This window comes from Triturus cristatus, chromosome 12, assembly GCF_964204655.1.
Source record: "Triturus cristatus chromosome 12, aTriCri1.1, whole genome shotgun sequence".
Classification (NCBI taxonomy): domain Eukaryota; kingdom Metazoa; phylum Chordata; class Amphibia; order Caudata; family Salamandridae; genus Triturus; species Triturus cristatus.
This window is the reverse complement of record NC_140595.1, coordinates 842,305,736-842,327,152: the sequence shown is the minus strand read 5'-3', so window position 1 is coordinate 842,327,152 and position 21,417 is coordinate 842,305,736. Positions and strand designations below refer to the sequence as shown.

The window sequence follows — 21,417 nt, the reverse complement described above, 5'->3', positions numbered from 1 at the left end:
ACTGTAAGGTGTAACTATACCGCTGCAAAACCTCCTAGCACCAGCCCTGAAAATCCATGGATATTTCGGACTTGAAACAGAGACCCATCTCAATGTTGTGCTCTTAGTGAGGTGATCACCTTACCTCTTCCACCCGGCGTCTCTCCTCCTTCTGCTCCTCAATGCGCCTCTGTCGTTCATGGAGGAGGTGCTTGATATGGGCCTCAGAGTCCCGGTGCTGGGCCACCATCTGCTGCTGATGCTTCAAGGCCTCAGAGTTGCTCTTGTTTTCTTGCTGGAGCCGCAGGAATTCACGCCGTAGAGTTGATTCCCCTGGCACATTCATGATTGAGCTGTGGAAATTGAATGCATTGGTAGGTTAACTTCTGGAAGAAGAAGAAATTCAATGGCAAAATGTGTTACAGAACAAACCTAATGCATTGCAATTTACAGGAGAGACACAACCAGAACTTCAGAGGTCATGTTTCCAGGGAAGGGGGAATTTTACCAGCAGAAAGAAGTTATTTGCCAATAACAATCCATAGCTCTCTTGCAATGAATCGGTCTTTAGTCACATGCTGGTGACTGTCAAGAAGACCATTATGGAACATACACTATTTTTTAGAAATATTTGGCTAGTATTTTTAAAGAAAGTTCTGAAACACACACAAGAAGAAAACAAGTTACTTACCTGTAACTGTAGTTCTCCAGTATTGGACCTTTCATAGATTCACATGCCTGAATCATACCCAGTCGTCGAGACGGAAGTCTCCGGTACATAAAAAAGCATTGCTTAGTATTATAGCAAACTGAAAAAAGGCCTAGGCCCATTTTCCTTTGCAACCCATAACCTTCGTTATGTAAAAAAGGACTAAACTTGTCCCTGAAGCAATCAGAGCCTCTCACCCTCTAGAACACTCCTGAGAGAACCTTCTGCCCCTCAGATTTTCGTGCACTTGTGCAATAACACCCTTTGTGCTAAATCCGAGGTGAGCCTCTCAGGGGAGGAGGGTGGATTGCATGTGAATCTATGAAAGCTCCAATACTGGAGAACTACAGTTACAGGTAAGTAACTTGTTTTCTTACTCCAGTATTGGAGCTTTCATAGATTCACATGCCTGAATCAGAATAGCGAGCAGGAAATAAATGCACATTTTTTGTTACCCAGAATCTGAATCCAGGAAACATATATAGTGTGATAAAGATGGTATCTGTAAACCAAATTCCACATATCAAAAATACTTTGCAAATGGAAATACAATAAACAACAATAAAATGTGCCAAAGTACATAACAAAGGAAGGAGGGATGGTAAAGAAGGCTAACCATTACTGGATAAGGTTCCTCAGCACCGCTTCTCCCACCACCACATCTCTCCCTGTGGCTGCATCCAAGCAGTAATGCCTGGTGAAGGTGTGTGTACTCGTCCAGGTCGCCGCCCTGCAGATATCCTGGATCGGTACTCCTGCGAATAGAGCAGTAGAGGAGGAGACTGCTCTTGTAGAATGTGCACGGACTCGTGCATTCAAAGGTCGGCCAGCTGCCTGATGACAATACTCTATGGCACTGGATATCCATCTGGCAATTCCCCTCTTTGACAAAGGGAAACTCCTTCCTGGGTGCGCTGTAGGCAACAAAAAGCTGTGAAGACTTGCGGAAAGGCTTAGTTTTCTGCAAATAGAACTTCAAACAACGCTGGACTTCTAGTGAGTAGAGAGCTCTTTCCGCCGCTTTTGATGGTTGTGGAAAAAATCTTTTGAGAATTAAAGGTTTGTTCAAATGAAAGTCAGTTGAAACCTTAGGGATGAATCTTGGATTAGTCCTGAGTATTATCCTGTCCTCTTTGAACTGCAAGAAAGGCTCTTGGACCGTGAGAGCCTGAATCTCCCCCACTCTCCTGGCTGAAGTGAGCGCAATGAGAAGCGCAACTTTCCAGGAAAGAAATTTCAGCTACGCCCTGTGAATTGGCTCAAAGGGCTGTTTCATCAACTGGGAAAGAACGACGTTCAATTGCCAGAAAGGTGGTGGAGGTTTTATTGGAGGGAAAACTCGGACCAGACCTTTCATAAATTGTTTGATGACTCTAGCAGACCACAGAGAAGGACCAGAGGCAGTTCTTCTGAAGCGTGAAATTGCAGCTAGGTGTACCTTTATAGCTGCATAAGCCAAACCTGACTTAGCCAAAAGCAAGATGTATGGAATAATCTCGTGAGCTTCTGAAAGCAGCGGATGAATGTTAGACCTTTTGCACCATAAACATAACCTTTTCCACTTCATCCGGTATGTTTTGTTTGTACTATCCGCTCTGGCTCTAAATAGAATCTCCCTGCACTCCGTAGGGATGTTCAGATGCTGAAATTCACAGTATTCAGGAGCCAGGCTGCTAAATGCAGAGATTTTGGATCCGGATGCAGAACTTCCCCCTGGAACATTGTCAGCAGAGACGGTATTGGCTGCAGGCAAATCGGGCGCTCCTCTGACAGTAGAAGAAGCTCCGCAAACCAATGCTGTCTGGGCCACCACGGAGCTATCAGGATTAACCTGCATGGTTCTTTCTTGATCTTCATAAGAACCCGCAATAAGGAGGGGAATTGGAGGAAAGGCGTAGGCAAAGATGCCTGACCATGCCATCAAAAACGCATTCCCCCAAGATCCCCGTTGGGGAAGCCAGCTTGCGAAGAACCGGGATTTTCTGTTCTCCCTTGTCGCAAACAGATCTGCTGTTGGAGTTCCCCATTCCTGGAAGATGTTGTTCAAAATCCCGTTGTCGATTTCCCAATCGTGACAGACAGACTTTAGTCTGCTTAGAGTATCCACCTTGGTGTTCTGGTCCCCTGGAAGATGTTCCGCTGTAATGGATACTTCGTGTCGTAGAGCGCATCCCCATATCCACTGGGCTTCCCGAGACAGGGAGAGTGATCTTGTTCCTCCCTGTTTGTTCAAATAGTGCATTGCTGTTGTGTTGTCTGTTCTTACCAACACGGCTGCACCTTGAATCCTTGGCAGGAACGCCAACAATGCTAAGTGGACGGCTCTGAGCTCCAAAAGGTTGATATGCAATTGCTGTTCGTCCGCTTTCCAACGACCGGTGACCTGCAGATCCTGAAGGAATGCTCCCCATCCTTCCAAGGACGCATCCGTTGTGATCACCAATGGAGCTGGCTGAGTCAGGAAAGAAAGACCCTGCGAGATGTTTCGTTTTCGGGTCCACCATGTCGCCGCGTGGATCATGATCGGCGTTACTTTGATTATATCCTCGAAGGATCCTGTCGCTTGATGCCACTGAAGATCCAACTTCTCTTGTAACGGACGCATCCGTAGCTTGCAGCAAGGTATGAGGGGAATGCAAGATGACATCGTTCCCAGCAATGACTTGTACTTGCGTACTGAAAGAGACCTTCTTTTTATAAACGCCTGGGATAGAAATATTATTCCCCGCTGTCTCTCCTCGGAGGGGAACGCTCTGTTTTCCTCCGTATTCAGAATTGCTCTCAAGAAAGTTATACTTCTTGACGGTTGCAGAGTTGACTTCTCCTCGTTTAGAGTGAGGCCTAATCTGGCAAATAGTTCTATGCAAGCCTCTGTTGATAATTGGGCTGACGCTTTCGATGGAGCCTTGACTAGCCAGTCGTCGAGGTAAGGAAACACTTGGTGTTTCTGTCTCCTTAGAACCGCTGCCACTGGAGCCAGGCATTTTGTAAAAATCCTCGGGGCTGATTTCAGACCAAAAGGAAGCACCCTGAATTGGTAATGATCCTCGGCCACCACGAACCGAAGGTACTACCGGTGTGAAGGATGGATTGGGACATGGTAATACGCATCCCGTAAGTCCAGTTTGGTCATATAATCCCCTGGGTTTAACAGCAGCAGAATATCCTGGAGGGAGATCATTCTGAAGGTCTGATCCTTGAGGTAAGTATTTAGGGATCTGAGATCCAAAATGGGGCGCCATTGAAGAATGTTTTTCTTGATCAGAAAAAAACGGGAATAAAATCCCCTTCCTTTCTGGGAATTCGGTACCGGTTCTATTGCTCCCTTTCGGAGCATTGCCCGAATTTCTTGACGCATCTGATGTAAATACTTGACCTCTTGAAATCTTGGTGGTGAACAAGGGGGGATTTCCAGAAACTCTAGAGTATGACCGAATTGTATTATGTGGAGGACCCATTGGTCCATCGTTATCTGCTGCCAATTTTGATGATGATAGGAAATTCTTCCACCCAGGGGTGTATGCGACATATGAGGAATAGGTGTCACCAGACTGTCATTGCCTCCGGGTGGTGTCTTTCCCTTGGCGACCTCCTCGCCCTCTAGGAGTAGATTTTGTGAAACCTTCTGTCTGTCTCTGTGAATATTGTTGACGATATGGTTGAGATGATGTGGAGTAGGAAGAATAGCGGCCTTGTTGATAACCTCCTCTATAAGAAGTTTGGCCCCTACCTCGTGAGCCACGAAAAGGAACTTTTCTATACTGTAATGTTCCCAGAGATTTCGCTGTTTCCGTATCCTTCTTGATACTCTTTAAGGCCTCATCAACATGCTTTCCAAACAGATCTTCCCCATTGAACGGAAGATCCAAGATCTTATTCTGGACTTCAGGCCTAAAAGATGTTGCTCTCAACCATCCTTGTCTGCGTAAAACAGCCGCGCTCCTCCCAGAGATCTGAAGGCCGTGGTCGCAATGTCCACTGCGCAATCTATGACTTCAGCCGAAGTCCTTTCACTTTCCTGGAGGATTTTCCTGGCCTCTTTTCTGTCCGCTTCAGGTATCCTGTCTATGTATGGTGATAGGTCGCACCACATTTGCCTATCATACCTGCCCAGGATGGCTAGGGCATTTGCTGCCTTGACCAGAAGAGCAGACATGGACGAAAACCTTTTCCCTGCATTATCCAAGCACCTACCCTCTCTGTCCAGTGGCGCTGAAATTGGAGCAGACTGATTCCTCGATTTTTGCTGCGCCGCTTGAGTTATAACCGAGTCGAGTTTGGGGTGACCTAATAAACAAGCCGGAGCATCCGAAGGCGCTTTGTATTTTCTGTCCAGCCTAGCAAGCACTGGAGTAACCGTTGCCGGCGTCTCCATAACTTTGAGACCTTCCTCCCATAGATGACTTACAATTGGAAGAGAGCTAACCGTCTTGCGAAACGGTTCTTTGAAATCATATAAAAAGCATTCTGCTTTATCTGATGACATATTGAGCGCAAATCTCTGCGCGGCTCTTTCCATCAGATTATGGAACCCTCCAATGTCCTCCGGAGGGGAATCCACAGGTCTTGGTGACGGAGATGAAGGGGACGGAATCAGATAATCATCCGATTCCTTACTAGGCTCTGTTATCTCCCCTTCCTCCTGCTCTTCATCCTCAGATGTGTCCAGAACCGGTTGTGGCAAAGGTGATATTGGCACAGGAACCGGCACCTCCTGTCTTCGCACTGGTGTACATGGAACAGAGTGCGACGGAGCCACTGGAATCCTTTGGGTAGAATGAGGCAAAGGATACCTCCTCTTGTAATCATCCAACATGAACTGCAAATCCGTCAGTAAAGAAGCTGGAACACTCACCATCTCTTCCTGATCATGTTGTTGGGGGCGGTCCTGATAACCCCATACTCATCCTCCCAGTCATCCTCCTGACATTTAACATGTAACTGAGAGGGGCTACTTGCATAGCCAAACGGACCCTCATTATCATCCTCCTGCGAATCCTCCTACTCCAATAAATGGGATGGAACCAGAGGCGTTACCTTACTAGGAGACGTAATATCCGGGGTAATCCTTCTTTTCCTGGGAAAATCCCGCTTTTCTGGGGTTTTTTCCCTCGTCGACAAGATTGCCATAGTAACCACCGACGACACCGTCGTCGCCGATGCCGCTGTCGACGCTGTAGACATTGTCGTCGTTGTCGCCGTCGACGATGTAGTTGTCACCGTCATCGACGGTGCCGTCGACGATGTAGTTGTGGTCGTCGTCATTGTCGTCGTCGACGCTCTCGTCGTCGACACTGCCGTCGACAATGCCACCGTCGACGAGAGTATAGGTTTAATAATGACCTTTACTTCACTCTTCTTCGGCGACGAAGCTACTTTCTTCGTCGACGATCCCGTCGACGATGTAGATTTTTCTAATTTCTCCTCAGGTGAAGGAGACGCTGGCTTTTTAACCGTATGTTTAATTTTAAGGGGTGATTTTGAAGGCTCAGAACTTGTTTTCTTTGACTGTTTCACCCCTGAAGCATGACCCTTGCTCTCCTTTTCCTTAATTTTAGGAGATTTTGAGGGACTGCGCTTTGAAGACCCAGAAGTGGTCTTTTTAAGAGCCTTCTCAGGTTTCTCCCCTGAGGAGATCTACCTCTCTTCTGAGATCTCCTTGAAACAGTTGATGCCGAATCACTGTCACTAGACACGATGTCCTGCCTGGTGTTAAGTTTTTGGAGCCAAATTAACAGTCTGCCTTCACGATCCCTCAGAGTCTTATTAGAAAAGGTACGACATACCTTACACTCCTTCGCCTGGTGGTGTGGGTAAAGGCAGTATATACAGTCTTTATGAGGCTCGTCAGCATATAATCTCTTCTTTGAACAGGTGGCACAGGCCCTAAACAAGCCTTTCTTCTCCTTATCAGCCATTCTCCAAAAGATGATGTAGAAAATTCAGTTGAAAAAATCTCCTCAATCTAGAACCAACTGTAGAATTTGAGCAGAGCTCAAAGGAGACTCCCTAGCACAACGTGCGGTAGAAAATCTGAGGGGCAGAAGGTTCTCTCAGGAGTGTTCTAGAGGGTGAGAGGCTCTGATTGGTTCAGGGACAAGTTTAGTCCTTTTTTACATAACGAAGGTTATGGGTTGCAAAGGAAAATGGGCCTAGGCCTTTTTTCAGTTTGTTATAATACTAAGCAATGCTTTTTTATGTACCGGAGACTCCCGTCTCGACGACGGGGAATGATTCAGGCATGTGAATCTATGAAAGGCTCCAATACTGGAGTAAGTTCATATTCTGACCCCCTAGATTACGATTACGCAACAAGCAGTCCCTTTTCTTTGTCATAGCCCACAAAAAGAGACCTACAAAGGCCTACTACCAGTTGGGGTCACCTAAAGGCTTGGTAAAATCCCTGTTTTATTCGCTACTGTTCTGTTAAGGACAACATAATAAACGCAAAATTAAACAGTTGCTTGTGTGGAAGGGGATCTGATGAACCCTCAGGCCCAGTGGACATTTTACATTGGATGCTGTCCTCCTGCTGAGAGTTTCCTTTGGGATGGTATGGATGGCTATGCATTAAAAAACAACTGTAATACATGTTCAGCTGAACCATGTGTCCTGCAGGGGTGCGACCAGAGAACTAATCAGAGAAGGTACTAGGGGAGGAAGGATGTGGCATACCAAACCTTCTCCTGAAGACACACTTCGCCCTCCGGGACAACTGCTCGGAAATGCACACTGAACAGAGTCGACACCAGTTATGATGTCTCTTCTATGAGCTTGCTTTGCAATCAGGATGCCGTCCAAGGAGCACCTGGTGCTTTTAAAGTTGTGTTATGGTTGCCTGGACCACAAGACTCAACTAGGAAAAAATAGTGCAGGGTGTAAGGTGCTCTCTACCTGGTGCTTTGTACGTGGAGTTGCCATTTACATTGAAATCAAAATAGATGAATGTTTCTCTAAACATGGAGGTCATATCCAAAAGGCACCTAAATCCTTCCTACTTGTATGGCCCAAACTGCGTCTAGAAGCAATTTTACTTGCACAATGTGCCAGGTCTCATTTTCCAGAGGTGAGCAAAGAGGAGAACAAGCATTGGCATAGCCAATAGGTCTCGCTTTTCGGACCATTTAAGTGTTTGGCCATGCAGCACATGCAAGGGTATATAGGCCATCTCTACAAGTTGAGGTGCCATACAATAGTCAGTCAAAAAGCTTTATTTCGATAAAAATTGTATCATAAAAGCATTAACATACAAACATAAAAGGTACAATTTATCGAAAAAGAGGCATATAAAACAGGTGTCAATATCAGGGGATGGACTAACCATCTACTTGCATTAAGCCAGCCTAAAATAAGTTACAATGTTAGAGACTTCCATTAATTATGAATTAAAATGTGATCATATAAATAATTTCTTATATAATAAAATCAAGGTTAAAAAGACATTAAACAAGATCATGTGATGGGACGGAGGAGTTTACTTCTAATGATCCATGACCACCCCAGAAATTTAGCCACGGCACAGACCAGCAGTAAGCTGGTGTCAGATCGTAATATTCTTAGTGCCACACGGTAGTTTGATGTGCCCAGCAATCGGCAAACGGGGCCTAGCCATCTACTTCTTGGATTTTTGTATGCTGGGCATTCAAACAAAATGTGTGCCGTGGTTTCGACCTTCCCCTTGCAACTCGGGCAAGTGTCCGGGGTCTGGTAAGGAGGCTTCCATTTGCTAGTAAACTCTTGAGTTGGAAGTGTCTCAAGTCTAAATTGAAGATACAATGACCTATCCCTTGGTTTCTGCACAAAATGAAGGTAGGACTAGAAGCTAACGGCTTGTTTATGAATATAAAAAGCTTCGGTTAGCCTGCCCGTGTTGGTGTTACTAAGCTCCTGACGATCCATGCCCAATAGGCTCTTTTGAGGTCTACCTTGCTCAGGGGTGCCCCGTGCTCCCAAGATTCTTGGAAACCTAGCAGATTAAGAGACTTTTTGATGTTACAGAGCCAGCTTACTCTATGTGAGCCCAGAGAGTTCATTATTTCTCTGAGGCCCTCGGCGTATTTAGCTAGCTCCGGAGCGCGCCAAAGGCGAGCCCAAAATAGCAAAGGGCGTAGCCTTGCTATGTCCTTAATCGAGCGCCTGCCCAGGTCACTAAAAAGTGGTTTTAGTGGAGTTCCCCTTGGAAGAGAAACCAGTTCTCTTAGAAATTTGTTCTCGGACCTGGAAATTTCATCGAGGTTATCATATCCCCAAAGTTTGGCTCCATACAGCGCCGAACCAACTGCTTTGGCCTGGTAATCACTAGCGCGGGAGCGATTGGCTTGCTCTGCGAGGAGCGGTGTTCTTTTGCAATAGCCCCGTGGCCCGTTTATGGTTTAGCAGCATCTTATCAATGTGGGGTCTCCAGCTTAAACTGTCGGAAATTCTAATTCCGAGATAATCAAATAATTTTACATACTCCAAAGGGGCTCCATCGAACGTGATGGCGACGCTAGATGATCTACGCGATTTGAAGGAGAGAAGCTTGGTCTTTAGGGTGTTAATGGTCAGTCCTCTCAGTTTGCAGAATAAGTGGAATCTATCCAGAAGCTTTTGTAGCCCTGCTGGTGTTTTAGAAATTAATAGGGTATCATCTGCAAAGAGGAGGGTGGGCACTCTTTCGCCCGCCAGGGCAGGGGCATCAGCTGGAATATCTTGCAAAAACTTCACCGCCCCATTCACAAATAAGGAAAAGAGGGTGGGTGCCAGTACACAGCCCTGGCGAACTCCTCTGTTAACTGGGATCTTTGCTGTTTTCTGGGCCTGGGTTCCCCACCTCACCTGTGCATAGTTGCCCTCATGGAGACGGACCAAAAGATCGAGGACGGCGGGAGGTACACCCATGTACTTCAAGATCAACCAAAGGCGATCACGAGGGACCAGGTCAAAGGCAGTCTTCAGATCTATAAAGGCCAAATGAAGACTGCCCCTGCCGATCAGGACCACCTTCCAGTATAATAGTAGCAGCCTAAAGACCTGGTCAATCGTGCCCGTGTTTGGTCTGAAACCGGCCTGATAGTGGGACAAGATGTTGTTCTCATTGGCCCACAATAGGATACGCTCCAGCAGGACCCTGCCAACCACCTTCTGGCTCACGTCAATAGGACTTATTGGTCGGTAGTTGGCAGGGTCCTCCCTTGAACCCTTTTTGAATATTGGGATTACCTCTGCACCTTTCCATGACTCAGGGATAGGCGATCCCTTAAAAAATGCATTTAGCAGAATGGTAAAGTATACTGCCCAGTGTTTGGGATCAGAACGAAACAGATCACCAGGAAGGCCGTCGGGGCCAGGGGCCTTGGCTGGGACTATTTTGTTGATAGCAATCATGACCTCCTCCTCCAAAAAAGGATCATAACTCTCAGAAGTAAGGTCTGCCAAGACAGAATAAGAAGAAACCCGGGAGTTCTGAGTATCCTCACCAGGATAAAGGTTTGAGAAATGGTCAAACCATTCCTGGTTTGTAATGTGATTTAAAATTATATCGGGGTCGGAATCTTTTGAATATCTACAGAGATTCCAAAATGCAGTCCCGTCTCTAGCTAAGCTGGCAGCTTTCAGGGCCAACCAGTGGGTTTCCTCCCAGGCACACTTGGCTTTAGCCACAGCCTTTCTATAGTCTGATCTGGCAATTTGTACTTGGTAACAATCCCTGTTTTTAACAGCGGTTATAAGCTTTTTCTTTCTAACCCTGCATTCCGGACTATACCAGGAGCCAGGAGCTTTGCGCCTATTGGGTTTACCAGTGAGAGAGGATACCATAAAGAGTGACCCTATCGAATCAGCTGTGGCTGTGTGGATGATCCCAGCCCTTAAACTCCCATCAGGTTCATCAAAAGCTCTCGAGTTCGACGGTTTTTGTCAACATAATCTCTTTTATTGTTGTAAGTTTTTGCTCGTCAGAGGAGATTGTTGGGCATTTAAGGTATCTTTTACAGTTCGATGGGGTTACTTCTTTAGTAGTCATAATAGGGCTAGGGCCAGAGCTTGATAGATCGAAAGACCATGGACTCTTCATATTCAAACACAGGGGATTATGGTCACTGTCGATGGTTGGGACTATGACCAAATCAACTGCGTTTCGCCATAGTCTGCGATCGATTAAAATATAGTCGATACGAGATGGGCTGGGAATTCTGTTGAAGGTAGTTGCACCATGGACATCAGAGGGGAGCCGACCATTGGCGGCTCTCAACCCAAATTCCAATGTTAGAGCGTTCAGTTGAATTGCCACCTGCGTCCACTTCTTGACTGGAGGAATTACTAGAGGAGGTATGCCCCACCTGGCATCGTCCTCTTCAACCTCTAATAAATCTTTAGAGGCAAGTGGCTCGTAGGTGCAATTTATATCTCCGGCCACCAAAATTAATGAATTTGAGGGACAGGAGGAAAGCTCCTCTCCCAAGGTAGAGACAATCGGTGACTTGGTTCCGCCTTTAGTGCCTCTAATATATACATCAAAGAGCTCAATGGTGGGCCCCCCTTTTGGCCCTCTCATTGTTAGGCGCATCACATCTGGTGATGCGCTTTGTGTGTGGCAGACTCTACAAGCACAGAGCAATATTCACTTATATCATAAGGCCTCCTGAGGGGCGCCCTCGGCCGTTGGATACTGCTGGGACACACTAGCAAGTATAGCCAGATTTATACAATGGTGTCAAGCTCCAGGTCTCTTGAAAAATACAAATATCATGGGTTGCGATATAGTAGTTCCAGTCCGGCAATGCAAGCTTGTCTCTCAAACCGGCAATGTTCCATGAGATAATTTTGACATCAGTATTTAGAACATGGGGCAATGGACTAACAGAGCCCATAATATGCAAATCGGGAGCTACAGGATCAATCCCACCTTCCCCCTTTTTCTCACTAAGGATATAGGAGATGGTTGTTGGAGGGGACGATTCACTAACAATATTAGAGGCAACGCAGGACAATGTGCAAGGTTTAATAAATAAGTTCGCAACAGGTATTAGTCAGTCAATGAGTTCTAAAGGGGATTCGTCCTCTTGCTGTAAATCAGATGGCCCACCCCTCGTCCTAATTGGCTCGGGGATGGTAAGGGGAAAACGTCTGAATTGGATGGAGGATGAATCTGGGGAAGATGATCTATATTCAAGAGCTAGAAGACCATCGGCTAATAAATGATTAGCCAGGGTAAGCTCAATGGTGTCCGTAGGGTTGCCGTCCGTTCTTCGTCTAAGGGCCCTAATTAGGTCATCTCTAATGAGAGATCGGCAACCTCTAACATGGCGGATCCAATGGGTAACCTTGTTTTTTAAAGAATCTTCGTCCTCATACCCATCGACCTTAGGGACGCCAACCATGAAAACTGTGGGCTTGTTAGTAGTCGAAAGAGTTTGGGCTTTGTGGGATGAAAAAAGAGGAGAGGGGACAGGGGTTCTATGGAGAGAATTAGGCTGTCTAATGTAGGTATGGGAGCTTGGAGTTGCACAGGGCTTCTTAGCAGTGTTGCCAGGAATACTCCTTCCGTTATTTGCCCTGCACCTATTGATGCCCCTCCTAACTGGTCTTGATGCATCCCAGCCCCCTCTAACACAACCCCGTTTCGATTGTCTGGACCAATACATAGATCTGGCGTAGCAGAACCATCAATAATATCAGTATTATCATCATTATCAGCCAATACCTCAAATCGATTGTTGCAAACAATAGCAATTGGGTCGAGAGGTACTAGGTTGACAACAGCAACAGAAAGGCCTTGATCATCTGTATTTAGCATGGAATTATCTATGTTACTCTGCCAAACATCCCTTTCAGTCAGTTGGTTAGGGGTAGACTTTTTACTAAACATTTGGGGGATGGTGACAGGACCGGGTCGGATTTTACTTAAAGACACATTTTCTGAAGGGGATGTGGGCGTGTCATTTGGGGCTGAGACGAGAATGGTTGCACAGTCTTCGACCAGTGTCTCTATGCGATCCAGGGCGGCAGTTGGAATAGATTTCTTATAGGTCTTCCTGGACTTTTTCCTTTTAGCCTCCCCACCAATATTGCTTACATCGCCCCCGTTAGCGTCCAACAGTTTCCTTTTGCCCATCGTGGACCACACACTAGGTAATGTTTAAGATGGCAACAGAAAGAGCTGCGATAAACTGCTAGTTGTTATAGCCCTCAAAAGTGATAACACAGTACCTTACTCTGGTTCCAGCACAGTTGTAAGTATCGGCTACGATGAATGGGCGAAAGAGAGTTGGCCCAGCCCGGCCTCCTCTGGCCCCTGACGGCCACAGACGGCCCGCCCTTTGCCCGGGCTTGGCCAGGCGCAGCCCGCGCGCGTCCCGCGACGCGGAGGGAACCTCTCCTTTTTCTGCACCTTCGGGCGCGATGGTGGGCGGAAGTGAGGTGGTACTGCTCGGGAACCTGGGAGCTGTAGTCTCCCCCAACTGCGGCCAGTGGTCTCGATCGGCGGCAGGGGAGATCTGCAGCGTTGCCGTCCCAGTTGCACCTGCCGAAGCCCAGGTAGGTGCACGCTCCCAGTCAGCCCTTGCTGGGTGTGAAAAATGCCCCCGCTCCACCGAGGGAGCCTCTCCTTTTTCTGAGCCTCCGGGCGCGATGGTGGGCGGAAGTGAGGTGGTACCGCTCGGCAACCTGGGAGCTGTAGTCTCCCCCAACTGCAGCCAGTGGTCTCGATCGGCGGCAGGGGAGATCTGCAGCGTTGCCGTCCCAGTTGCACCTGCCGAAGCCCAGGTAGGTGCGCGCTCCCAGTCAGCCCTTGCTGGGTGTGAAAAATTCCCCCGCTCCACCGAGGGAGCCTCTCCTTTTTCTGCGCCTCCGGGCGCGATGGTGGGCGGAAGTGAGGTGGTACCGCTCGGCAACCTGGGAGCTGTAGTCTCCCCCAACTGCTGCCAGTGGTCTCGATCGGCGGCAGGGGAGATCTGCAGAGTTGCCGTCCCAGTTGCACCTGCCGAAGCCCAGGTAGGTGCGCGCTCCCAGTCAGCCCTTGCTGGGTGTGAAAAATGCCCCCCCATACAATAGTCCAAAATTTCCACCTTTTGTGAGTAAGGTCGGTAGTAGGTAATGCTGGCACTACCATTCACAGTAATGGCTGCGGGTGGTGTCAACTGCAGTAGACATCTGTGAAATACCATGAGCTTTTTGATGTAAATGAATCGCCCATCACCAAGATCCTCTTTGTCTCACTGACATCACCCCAGTTTGTTGTGGTTGCTGATATCTGGCTCCCTTTGTGTTCTGCAGCCTTCGTCATTCCTGTGGATGGGGTTAAGGTCGGCTGTGGCACCTCTCCTAGTTCAGGTGTTGCATCCACTCTCTGAGACATTTCTAAAGCTATTGTATTGTTTTTAACTTAACTGCATGGGTCTTGAAGTCACTGACTGCATTCAAACGATTTCCAAATGTCTAAATGCGAACACTGCAGTGAAGGTCTGACTGCTCTGAGCTTGTTTACATAATATACATCAGGGCTTTCAGTTCTCTTTTTAAACGAGAGCAGGCCGTTGGTGCATGCATATGTTAAACTCTAACCCTGTCACCAGCCTTACCCCCTTAGTATTGCTGTTTCGTGGCAGAGAATGTCTAAAACACGAAAAACGACAATTTCCAGTCTAATTGCACCATAAACCAACGGCAGTGACTGAAAGCCTGCTGGCTGGTCCACAAATCTATTTTTAATACCAACTTTATGAAGGGGGTGTGGGGGGAGACAGGAGATGCACAAAGAAAGAGGCGAGCAGCAGAGCGAGAGACGGAGACAGACAAGGGGAAGATATAGAACGCGAAAGACGGTCACAAAGGCAGAGAAAAAAGTCAAATAGCAGACAACAATAATAACAAATGAGTGAAATAGAATTGAAATGAGAGAATCGTGAGCAGGACAGGTCAGAGAAACAGAGGAGAAACAGGCAAAGAGGACGAGAAAATATCTTGCTGAGGTACAAGAAAGGAGATAAGGATCTCAACTGCAACGTTTTGCACAGATAAATGTAATACCAGCGTGAGCCTAATTATTTCGCATAACATTGTTTAGCTGGTAACGATGCCAAGAAAGACTAATACCGGAACACTGGTGTGAACAGATGGAGTGGTGTTGTTAATTACATTACAGATGCCGCATTATCTGCATTATACCAAGGTGTTAGAAAATGAGAAATCCCAAAGAGGTTTGTTTACACATTTGTGTTCGACATTCTCCATCAAATATGCTAATTTCATGTGAGCTCACGGCATGCAGAGAGGCTTATATGAACCATGATTCGAACACTAACCTTGCATTTTGACCTCCACATGTTTTGGGAGTGTTTCCATTTGCACGTGGGGGCGCCCAGCCGCAGAAAGCAAGAGCCTGGCTAGCTGCTGTGGGACCATTGCACAAGCAGTTGCGGGTGACAGGAACGAGGAGATGGGACAGGCCTTCTCACATAATAGGGAAGAAATTACAAGCAAAGCTGCCGGGTCCTGCTCCAAGGTCTTAAAGTAGCAAGATTGTAACTACGCTTTAAAATAAATATAGAAATGCACTCAAATTTCTGCAATGAAATGGAAATGTGTATGGTTTTTCTCGACCGCAGAAGGTAGCATAATGTAGCATGTAAACCATGTGTGCAAAGCCCTAAGGCAGTGCTACAAGATTTAACCAAGCGCACATGCCTCGCGCTGAAAGTTAAACGTGTGACAGCAGCTGTTTTTTTAAGCACATACTCGTGCTTGTGGCACCATCCGCCTTGCGGGAGCGAGCTGCGGCCAATTAGCATGCGCGCCGCTGCTCGTTCCCGCAAGGTGTATGCCACCACAAGCACGAGTATGTGCTTCAAAAAACAGCAGAGCGACGGCTAAAGGTCCTGCTATGCAGCGCATGCGCGCAGCGTAGGCGAGACCTAAAAAGTCAAGTAACAAAATGTCTTGCAACAACATCAGAAACAACTTTCATCAATATGCCAGGTGGCCAATAAGAATGACAACATCATCACAAATCAAGAAGAAAACTGTCAAGGGGGAGGGAGAAGTAAGAGAAGGTGAGAGTGCAAGCGAGGCTAAGGTCCACGCAATAGGTGGGGTGTTACTCATGGGGAACCCTAGATATCTTACAGCGTGTTTTTAGAAACTGGGAAATCGGAGGATCCGCTCCCTAAACTGTCCTATCCCTGGACACATGAAGAAATACCAAAGTTGCAGATGAGATTAAGAACTTGCTACACCGCCACTTTATGAAGTCAAGGCAGAGCTGCGCACACAGCTGGTATGATAAGTAGTGGGACCCAGGTAACCATGTAAAAGGACGGTGTGAGTGTGATCAATATCGTTGAGGTACTGGAGGCAGACAAGGCCCCACAATGTCCTGTACTGTGAAACCCTACTACTATGCTTTTGGAGGTTCTAGACCAAATTTGTCCAGCACACATCAAGGATGGCCAGATCCTTGTCATATTTTTAGGATAACCACATACTATGTAAACAGCTTCCATTCAAATTCACTTTATGTAAATAAGACATACATGGATACCATGAACATGCAGACCTGGTAGCCCTCTACTTTGATCACCCCTGTGCGAGAGGTTCACAATACTGATACATGCGACTATCCTTATGCGGATCAATATGGGGGCAATTTCAGAGGAGGGCAGGATCATTTCTGTTAGGAGAGATCATTGCCAGGTCAGAGGCAATACCCACGAGTCAAAGAATGAGTGTGCATAGCGGTGCAAGTACATGAATGAACAAAGCTTACCGAACGACAAAAGTGGATCAGCGCTCCTTAATTTTGTGATGTAGTTTGATAATGAAAACATTAGGATTCTTAGAAAAGCTGGTCAGCTCTAACGGGCAGATACACTACAAAAAGTGACGGCAATGTCAACGCACCATATCATGCAGCCTTTGACGGGGGAGAAGGGGGTAAGCAAGAGGAACAGCCAGTGCGCAGAAGCGTTCTTCCTTATGGCACGATAGTTGCACAGATATCTGGGAAAAGATTGAATGATCTGATAAACAAAAAGAAAACCAAGATCCTTGCTGTCTGTTCACCTAGGTCACAAAGCCAACATGGTCTCTGCACCAGGAGGAAATAGATGCCACCAGCTGCCACAAGCATTTAGGTGTCCTTTGCAATGATAATGGCAGATATGCAAGCCAGTGGACAGAATTGAAAAAGAAAGGCAACGCACTGTCGTTTGCTCTCAGATCTGCATAAAAAAACAAAATGGCCCCAACTTTGCACCGATTCTCCAGGTAGCCCAGGTGAAGGTTCTTCCAACCTTATCCCATGGGTGTGAGGCTCTGAAAGGGCGGGAGAGCGGGACACTGGACAAAATACTCACAAAAATGTATACAACAGTTTTTCAGCTCCCATCCCACACATCAAGCGCCTTTGCTATAAGCTGCCACAAGCCGTAGGGTCGCCAAAGAAGGCACCTTGGCCCACCACTAATGGATTCATCTAGGCACAAACACCAAAGGTCGGTGGGATGCCCCTATCTGACCCAAGCCCTTAGCACGCTTGGCTTGGCACCCTGTTGGGACCTGCACATTATCCAACAGGATTTCAAAAGGTTAGCAAAAATCTGCATGAAACAGCTCTCCTCAATTGGAGACAGGGCCAGCCTCGCTGCACGGAACCACGGCTGGATGACCTTATGCACTTATAAACAACGGACACCTCAGTGATACCTAAATAACTCCTACAAAGAAAGAATAAGTTACAGTTCATGAAGCTGAGAATGGGGGCTATCCAAATCACCAGTCATCTTCCAAGATGGAAAAGGGGTAATAGACAGAAAACGCGTCGGCTCTGTAACCAACATAAAGAGGACATAACACTCATATTGTGCCTGTGCCCCACCCTTCTAGAGGATAGAAGGGCTCTACTACAAAGGGGTTGGATGGCTAAAGACAAAAGATCCTGCAGAGGAGCGGTCCTGGCCTGTTTCGATCCTTCAAACATCACCCTGAACTGTGCCCTAGTCAGATTTATGGACCGTTTTTCCAGGAAGTTATAGGTGCTGACACGTGAACGTTACAAGCTGACAGATAATTTGGCCACCACAGGGTCCTCGCCTTCGATCCCCCCCCCACCCTTGACCTCGCCGTCTATCAACATACTGACCAATAGACCTACTTTAGTCCATCAACACGGGTGAAGCGTGGCAGGAGCTCACTTGTTCCAATACAATGACGCTCCTCTCCTCCTACGGAGTAACCATGCAAATCCCTTGTCCTTTACACAAGTATGCACTTTACACTTGGTATCACTGAGTCAGTAAAGCACAATAGAGGCTTTTAATGACACAATGAGTTCTTAATTTTTAATGTTTTAAGCTGTATTTTAAAGAACCTATGAAATGTGTACACTGTGACTTGATTGCATCGCCTTCAGTTGCAAAGGTTTGAACTAATCATGCAGGAAAGTCTTACTTAAAAGAATGACCCGAATGCCCCTCTGAAGAAACAAATGAGACACGTTTCAGCTGTTCCTGGCTCCATGGTCACGACAAGAGCCGGCTAAGAGACTTCTTTAGGAAGAGGCGTCTGGCACCGGAACAAGGCAAAGGTTCAAGAACATGTGCTTTTGGATGGCCGTCAAGTCCAGATAAATGAAGGAGTATTTTTGCTTTTTGGTCGTACTTAAGAGTGGCAGCTCGGAAGCAGTCTAGGGGCGCTCCAGTCCTTTCAGATGGAAGGCTTGCTTCTGCACTCTGTGGCATCACAGTTCTGCTCCAGAGATTTGTCACTGTTTCTGATTCTCATGAGGTAGGCCACAAACTGGTTTGCTCTTTATTTCCACATCAATGCCCACCTCACCTTGGAACTAAGATACTCAATGGATGTTGTAAGGAGGTTGCAAATAAAATAATCCATCAGCCTCTTTGGGGCAGATTCAGGGCCCATGCAGCCACTGCCTCAGAGCAGAGTCACCCGAGTGAGAAGAATGGCCCTCAGAGTGAATGATGGATTCCTGGATAACACCATAATGAAGATTCACAGACCGAAGATGGATGTGAATCTATGAATGAACAATTCTGGGGAATCCCGAATGACACTTTCACACCCCCTGTGGATGGAGGATTTCACACAGGTGGGATTTAAAAAAAGATATATTGAATAACAAGAACGTTGCTTGATTGGTTCTGTCAGGAGACAGCAAATGGCTAAAAAGTACCTTAAGATAACCATACTAAATTAAACAAATGCAAATATTACAGAGGAAAAGCTTCATAAGTGCAATACCAAGAGTCACAGCCCATGGAGTAACACAAACGTGAACTCTAAATCATACCTTTTCGTTGGCTATCTCGCCCCTCTACTAACAAGTCATCTGGAGAACTTCACCATCACTGACATTGTACAAAGTCAAACCTATGGCTCATTACCACTGGATTTGGGAGCAAAATACTGTATTTTACGTAGATCCTAAGGCACATAGATTAGAAAGATGAACATATAGAAGCAGGAGGCAGAGAATCACAAGTAAGGTTGTTAGGATGGAGAGAGGTTCCCTGCATGGACCTGGAGAGCATGTGCCCAGACCGTGGTTCATCATGGGCAAACTGTGTATTGTCTAACACGAATCCCAAAACATATGAAGCTCATGCATGAGCAATGGAAGCATTGGTGTAACAGGGATTGATACCCAGGGAGGGGCTCTGTGGCCTGGAGAGGCGAGCTATGCGCTTTCTTCTTAGCAATCGTGACTATCGTCAGCTCACCTGCCGGGCGGATGGCGAGTGTGGCCGGGATAAGGGTCATGGCAAGGCAGGCCTACTCAACAGTCCCAGCCAGGAAGAGCGGCCTACAGCACTCTTCTACCTTTTCAGCCTGTCAGTACCCAAAAACGGAGTCCTTCTCCCTTCCGTTCTCGACATGGATGTTGCATGTGTATATGTTTCTGTGATTAGAGGATGTGTGTGAAGCGAGTGTGACACATGCAGCCACAGCCATGCTGAAATCCAATATGTAATTGCTACAGCTTCGTGGTACCCAAGATGGAGGGTTGGAGAAGACTACACCCCACAGGTTAACAGGTAGTCAAGTTAGATAGAGTCTCTCTCTTCAGTACCTTTGAGGTGGACTTCTAAGGACAGGAGACTCCCAGCTCCCGCCCATCTTTGCAGCAGCACCCTATAATAAAGGCCTTGACTGGACCAGTCAACGTGGAATAAGCAAAAGAACACAGCCGTCCAGAAGTGGTCTCAGATCTGACTTCAGAAATACTATCTGCAAATTTGGTATAAAGAGAGCACATCGACTTCAAGCTAGTGTGGCAAGAATTCTCTGCCAGAAACTGGGCCTCTACACCAGTAACGACCAAGAACCCTCACTATTCCAAAACTGGGTGTTCACTGCCAACTCCCTGTGCAGAAACCTGGGACCTTTGACCAAAACTACTGGCAGGAGGAGGAGCTGCCTTGACCCTGGTTCAAAGAAGAGAGCTCAGGAGGGGTATCTGAGGTGCCACTGAACAAGTACAGACGTTGCTCAGAAGGAGAGGTGCTGTGAAGTGTCTGAAGACATCCACAGTAGCAACAGAAAAGACCTGCACCTCTCTGCCATGGGGAGGGCCAGGCAATGCAAAGTATCCCCGCAACATGACCAGAGCTGTGTGCCCCCATGACCAGAGGGTACTAAGGTACTCAAGACCAGAGCTGTGCGCCCCCATAAATGAGAGGTACTAAGGTACTCAAGACCAGAGGTGTGTGCTCCCATAAATAGAGGGCACTAAGGTACTCAAGACCAGAGCTGTGAACACCCATAAATGGGAGGTACTAAGGTACTCAAGGCCAGCTAAGCTCCTCTGTGAATAAAAAAACACCACAAAGTCACAAGGAAACCCTGGACCGGCCGAGAGGCCTAGGCACCTAGCTTGTTTGTGTTGTGGGTTTTTTGACTGGACCAGAGGAAAAACCCAAGTTTCAAGACATGAAAAGGTGTGAGCTCCGTTACTCCACCATAAAGTCCTCATCTGACGTTGGCACTGCATCCACTTACCCGTTTCATAGTGCCATACCCATTGCTTGCACACAAGTCATCTGGGGTGGAAAGAAGACACTGCCCTCTGACCTCCATGGGCAGTGTGGAGCATTCCACATGGAATAGCACTGCCCTGCCAAACACCAGAGATTCAGGAGCTGCGTGCACTCTTCAAACCTCTAACGATAATAAAGGTACTCCACAACCTGGAAGAAAACACACAAGGTGTGGGGGAAGGGGAGGAAACAATGCAAGTGTAGGCCCCTGAACAGGTCTGCCTCCTGGTATCTCCAAAACCCCTTCCAGGAAGATCCAATTAACCTCCTTGAGATGTTTGCATGAAGGGTGCCATAAAAGACTGTGTATGGGAACAGCACAGGATGTCTCCCTAGTAGCCTCCGAAAGTTGTTTGAATAGCCAATATTATTTTCAGTTTCCTTGAGTATTGTATGCAGTGTTGTGCTGCATGTGCCTGAGTAAAGTAACTTCTTTCTCAAAGACTAAGCATTGGCTGGACATTAAGGTATTTACTTGTACTGGTAGGTTATTGAGTTTGGAGAATCTTACCCAACACCATCTCACTGAAAAAGCTTTGGAATTATTGACTTTGCTACTTTGAGGGTGAAATGTTGAAAGGGTGATCCTGGGGCTCAGCTTTTGACTCAAAAGTACGGTTCTCCCCAGCATACCAGTGGTAAGAGACCCTGTCCAATCAAAGGCGGTCTGCCCTGGGACTCCTGAAAGATCCTACA

At 47.0% G+C, this 21,417-nt stretch overlaps 1 protein-coding gene across 8 annotated transcripts in view; it reads right to left on the bottom strand.

Annotated features, from left to right (window-relative positions):
- The window catches only part of MINK1 (misshapen like kinase 1), a 965,829-nt gene that overhangs the window by 409,264 nt on the left and 535,148 nt on the right, over positions 1-21,417 (bottom strand). For all 8 annotated transcript variants that reach the window (XM_085637899.1, XM_085637895.1, XM_085637897.1 and 5 more), the window contains one exon: positions 125-332. In XM_085637899.1, the coding sequence (XP_085494025.1) occupies positions 125-332 (208 nt within the window). The remainder of the gene's footprint in view (positions 1-124; positions 333-21,417) is intronic.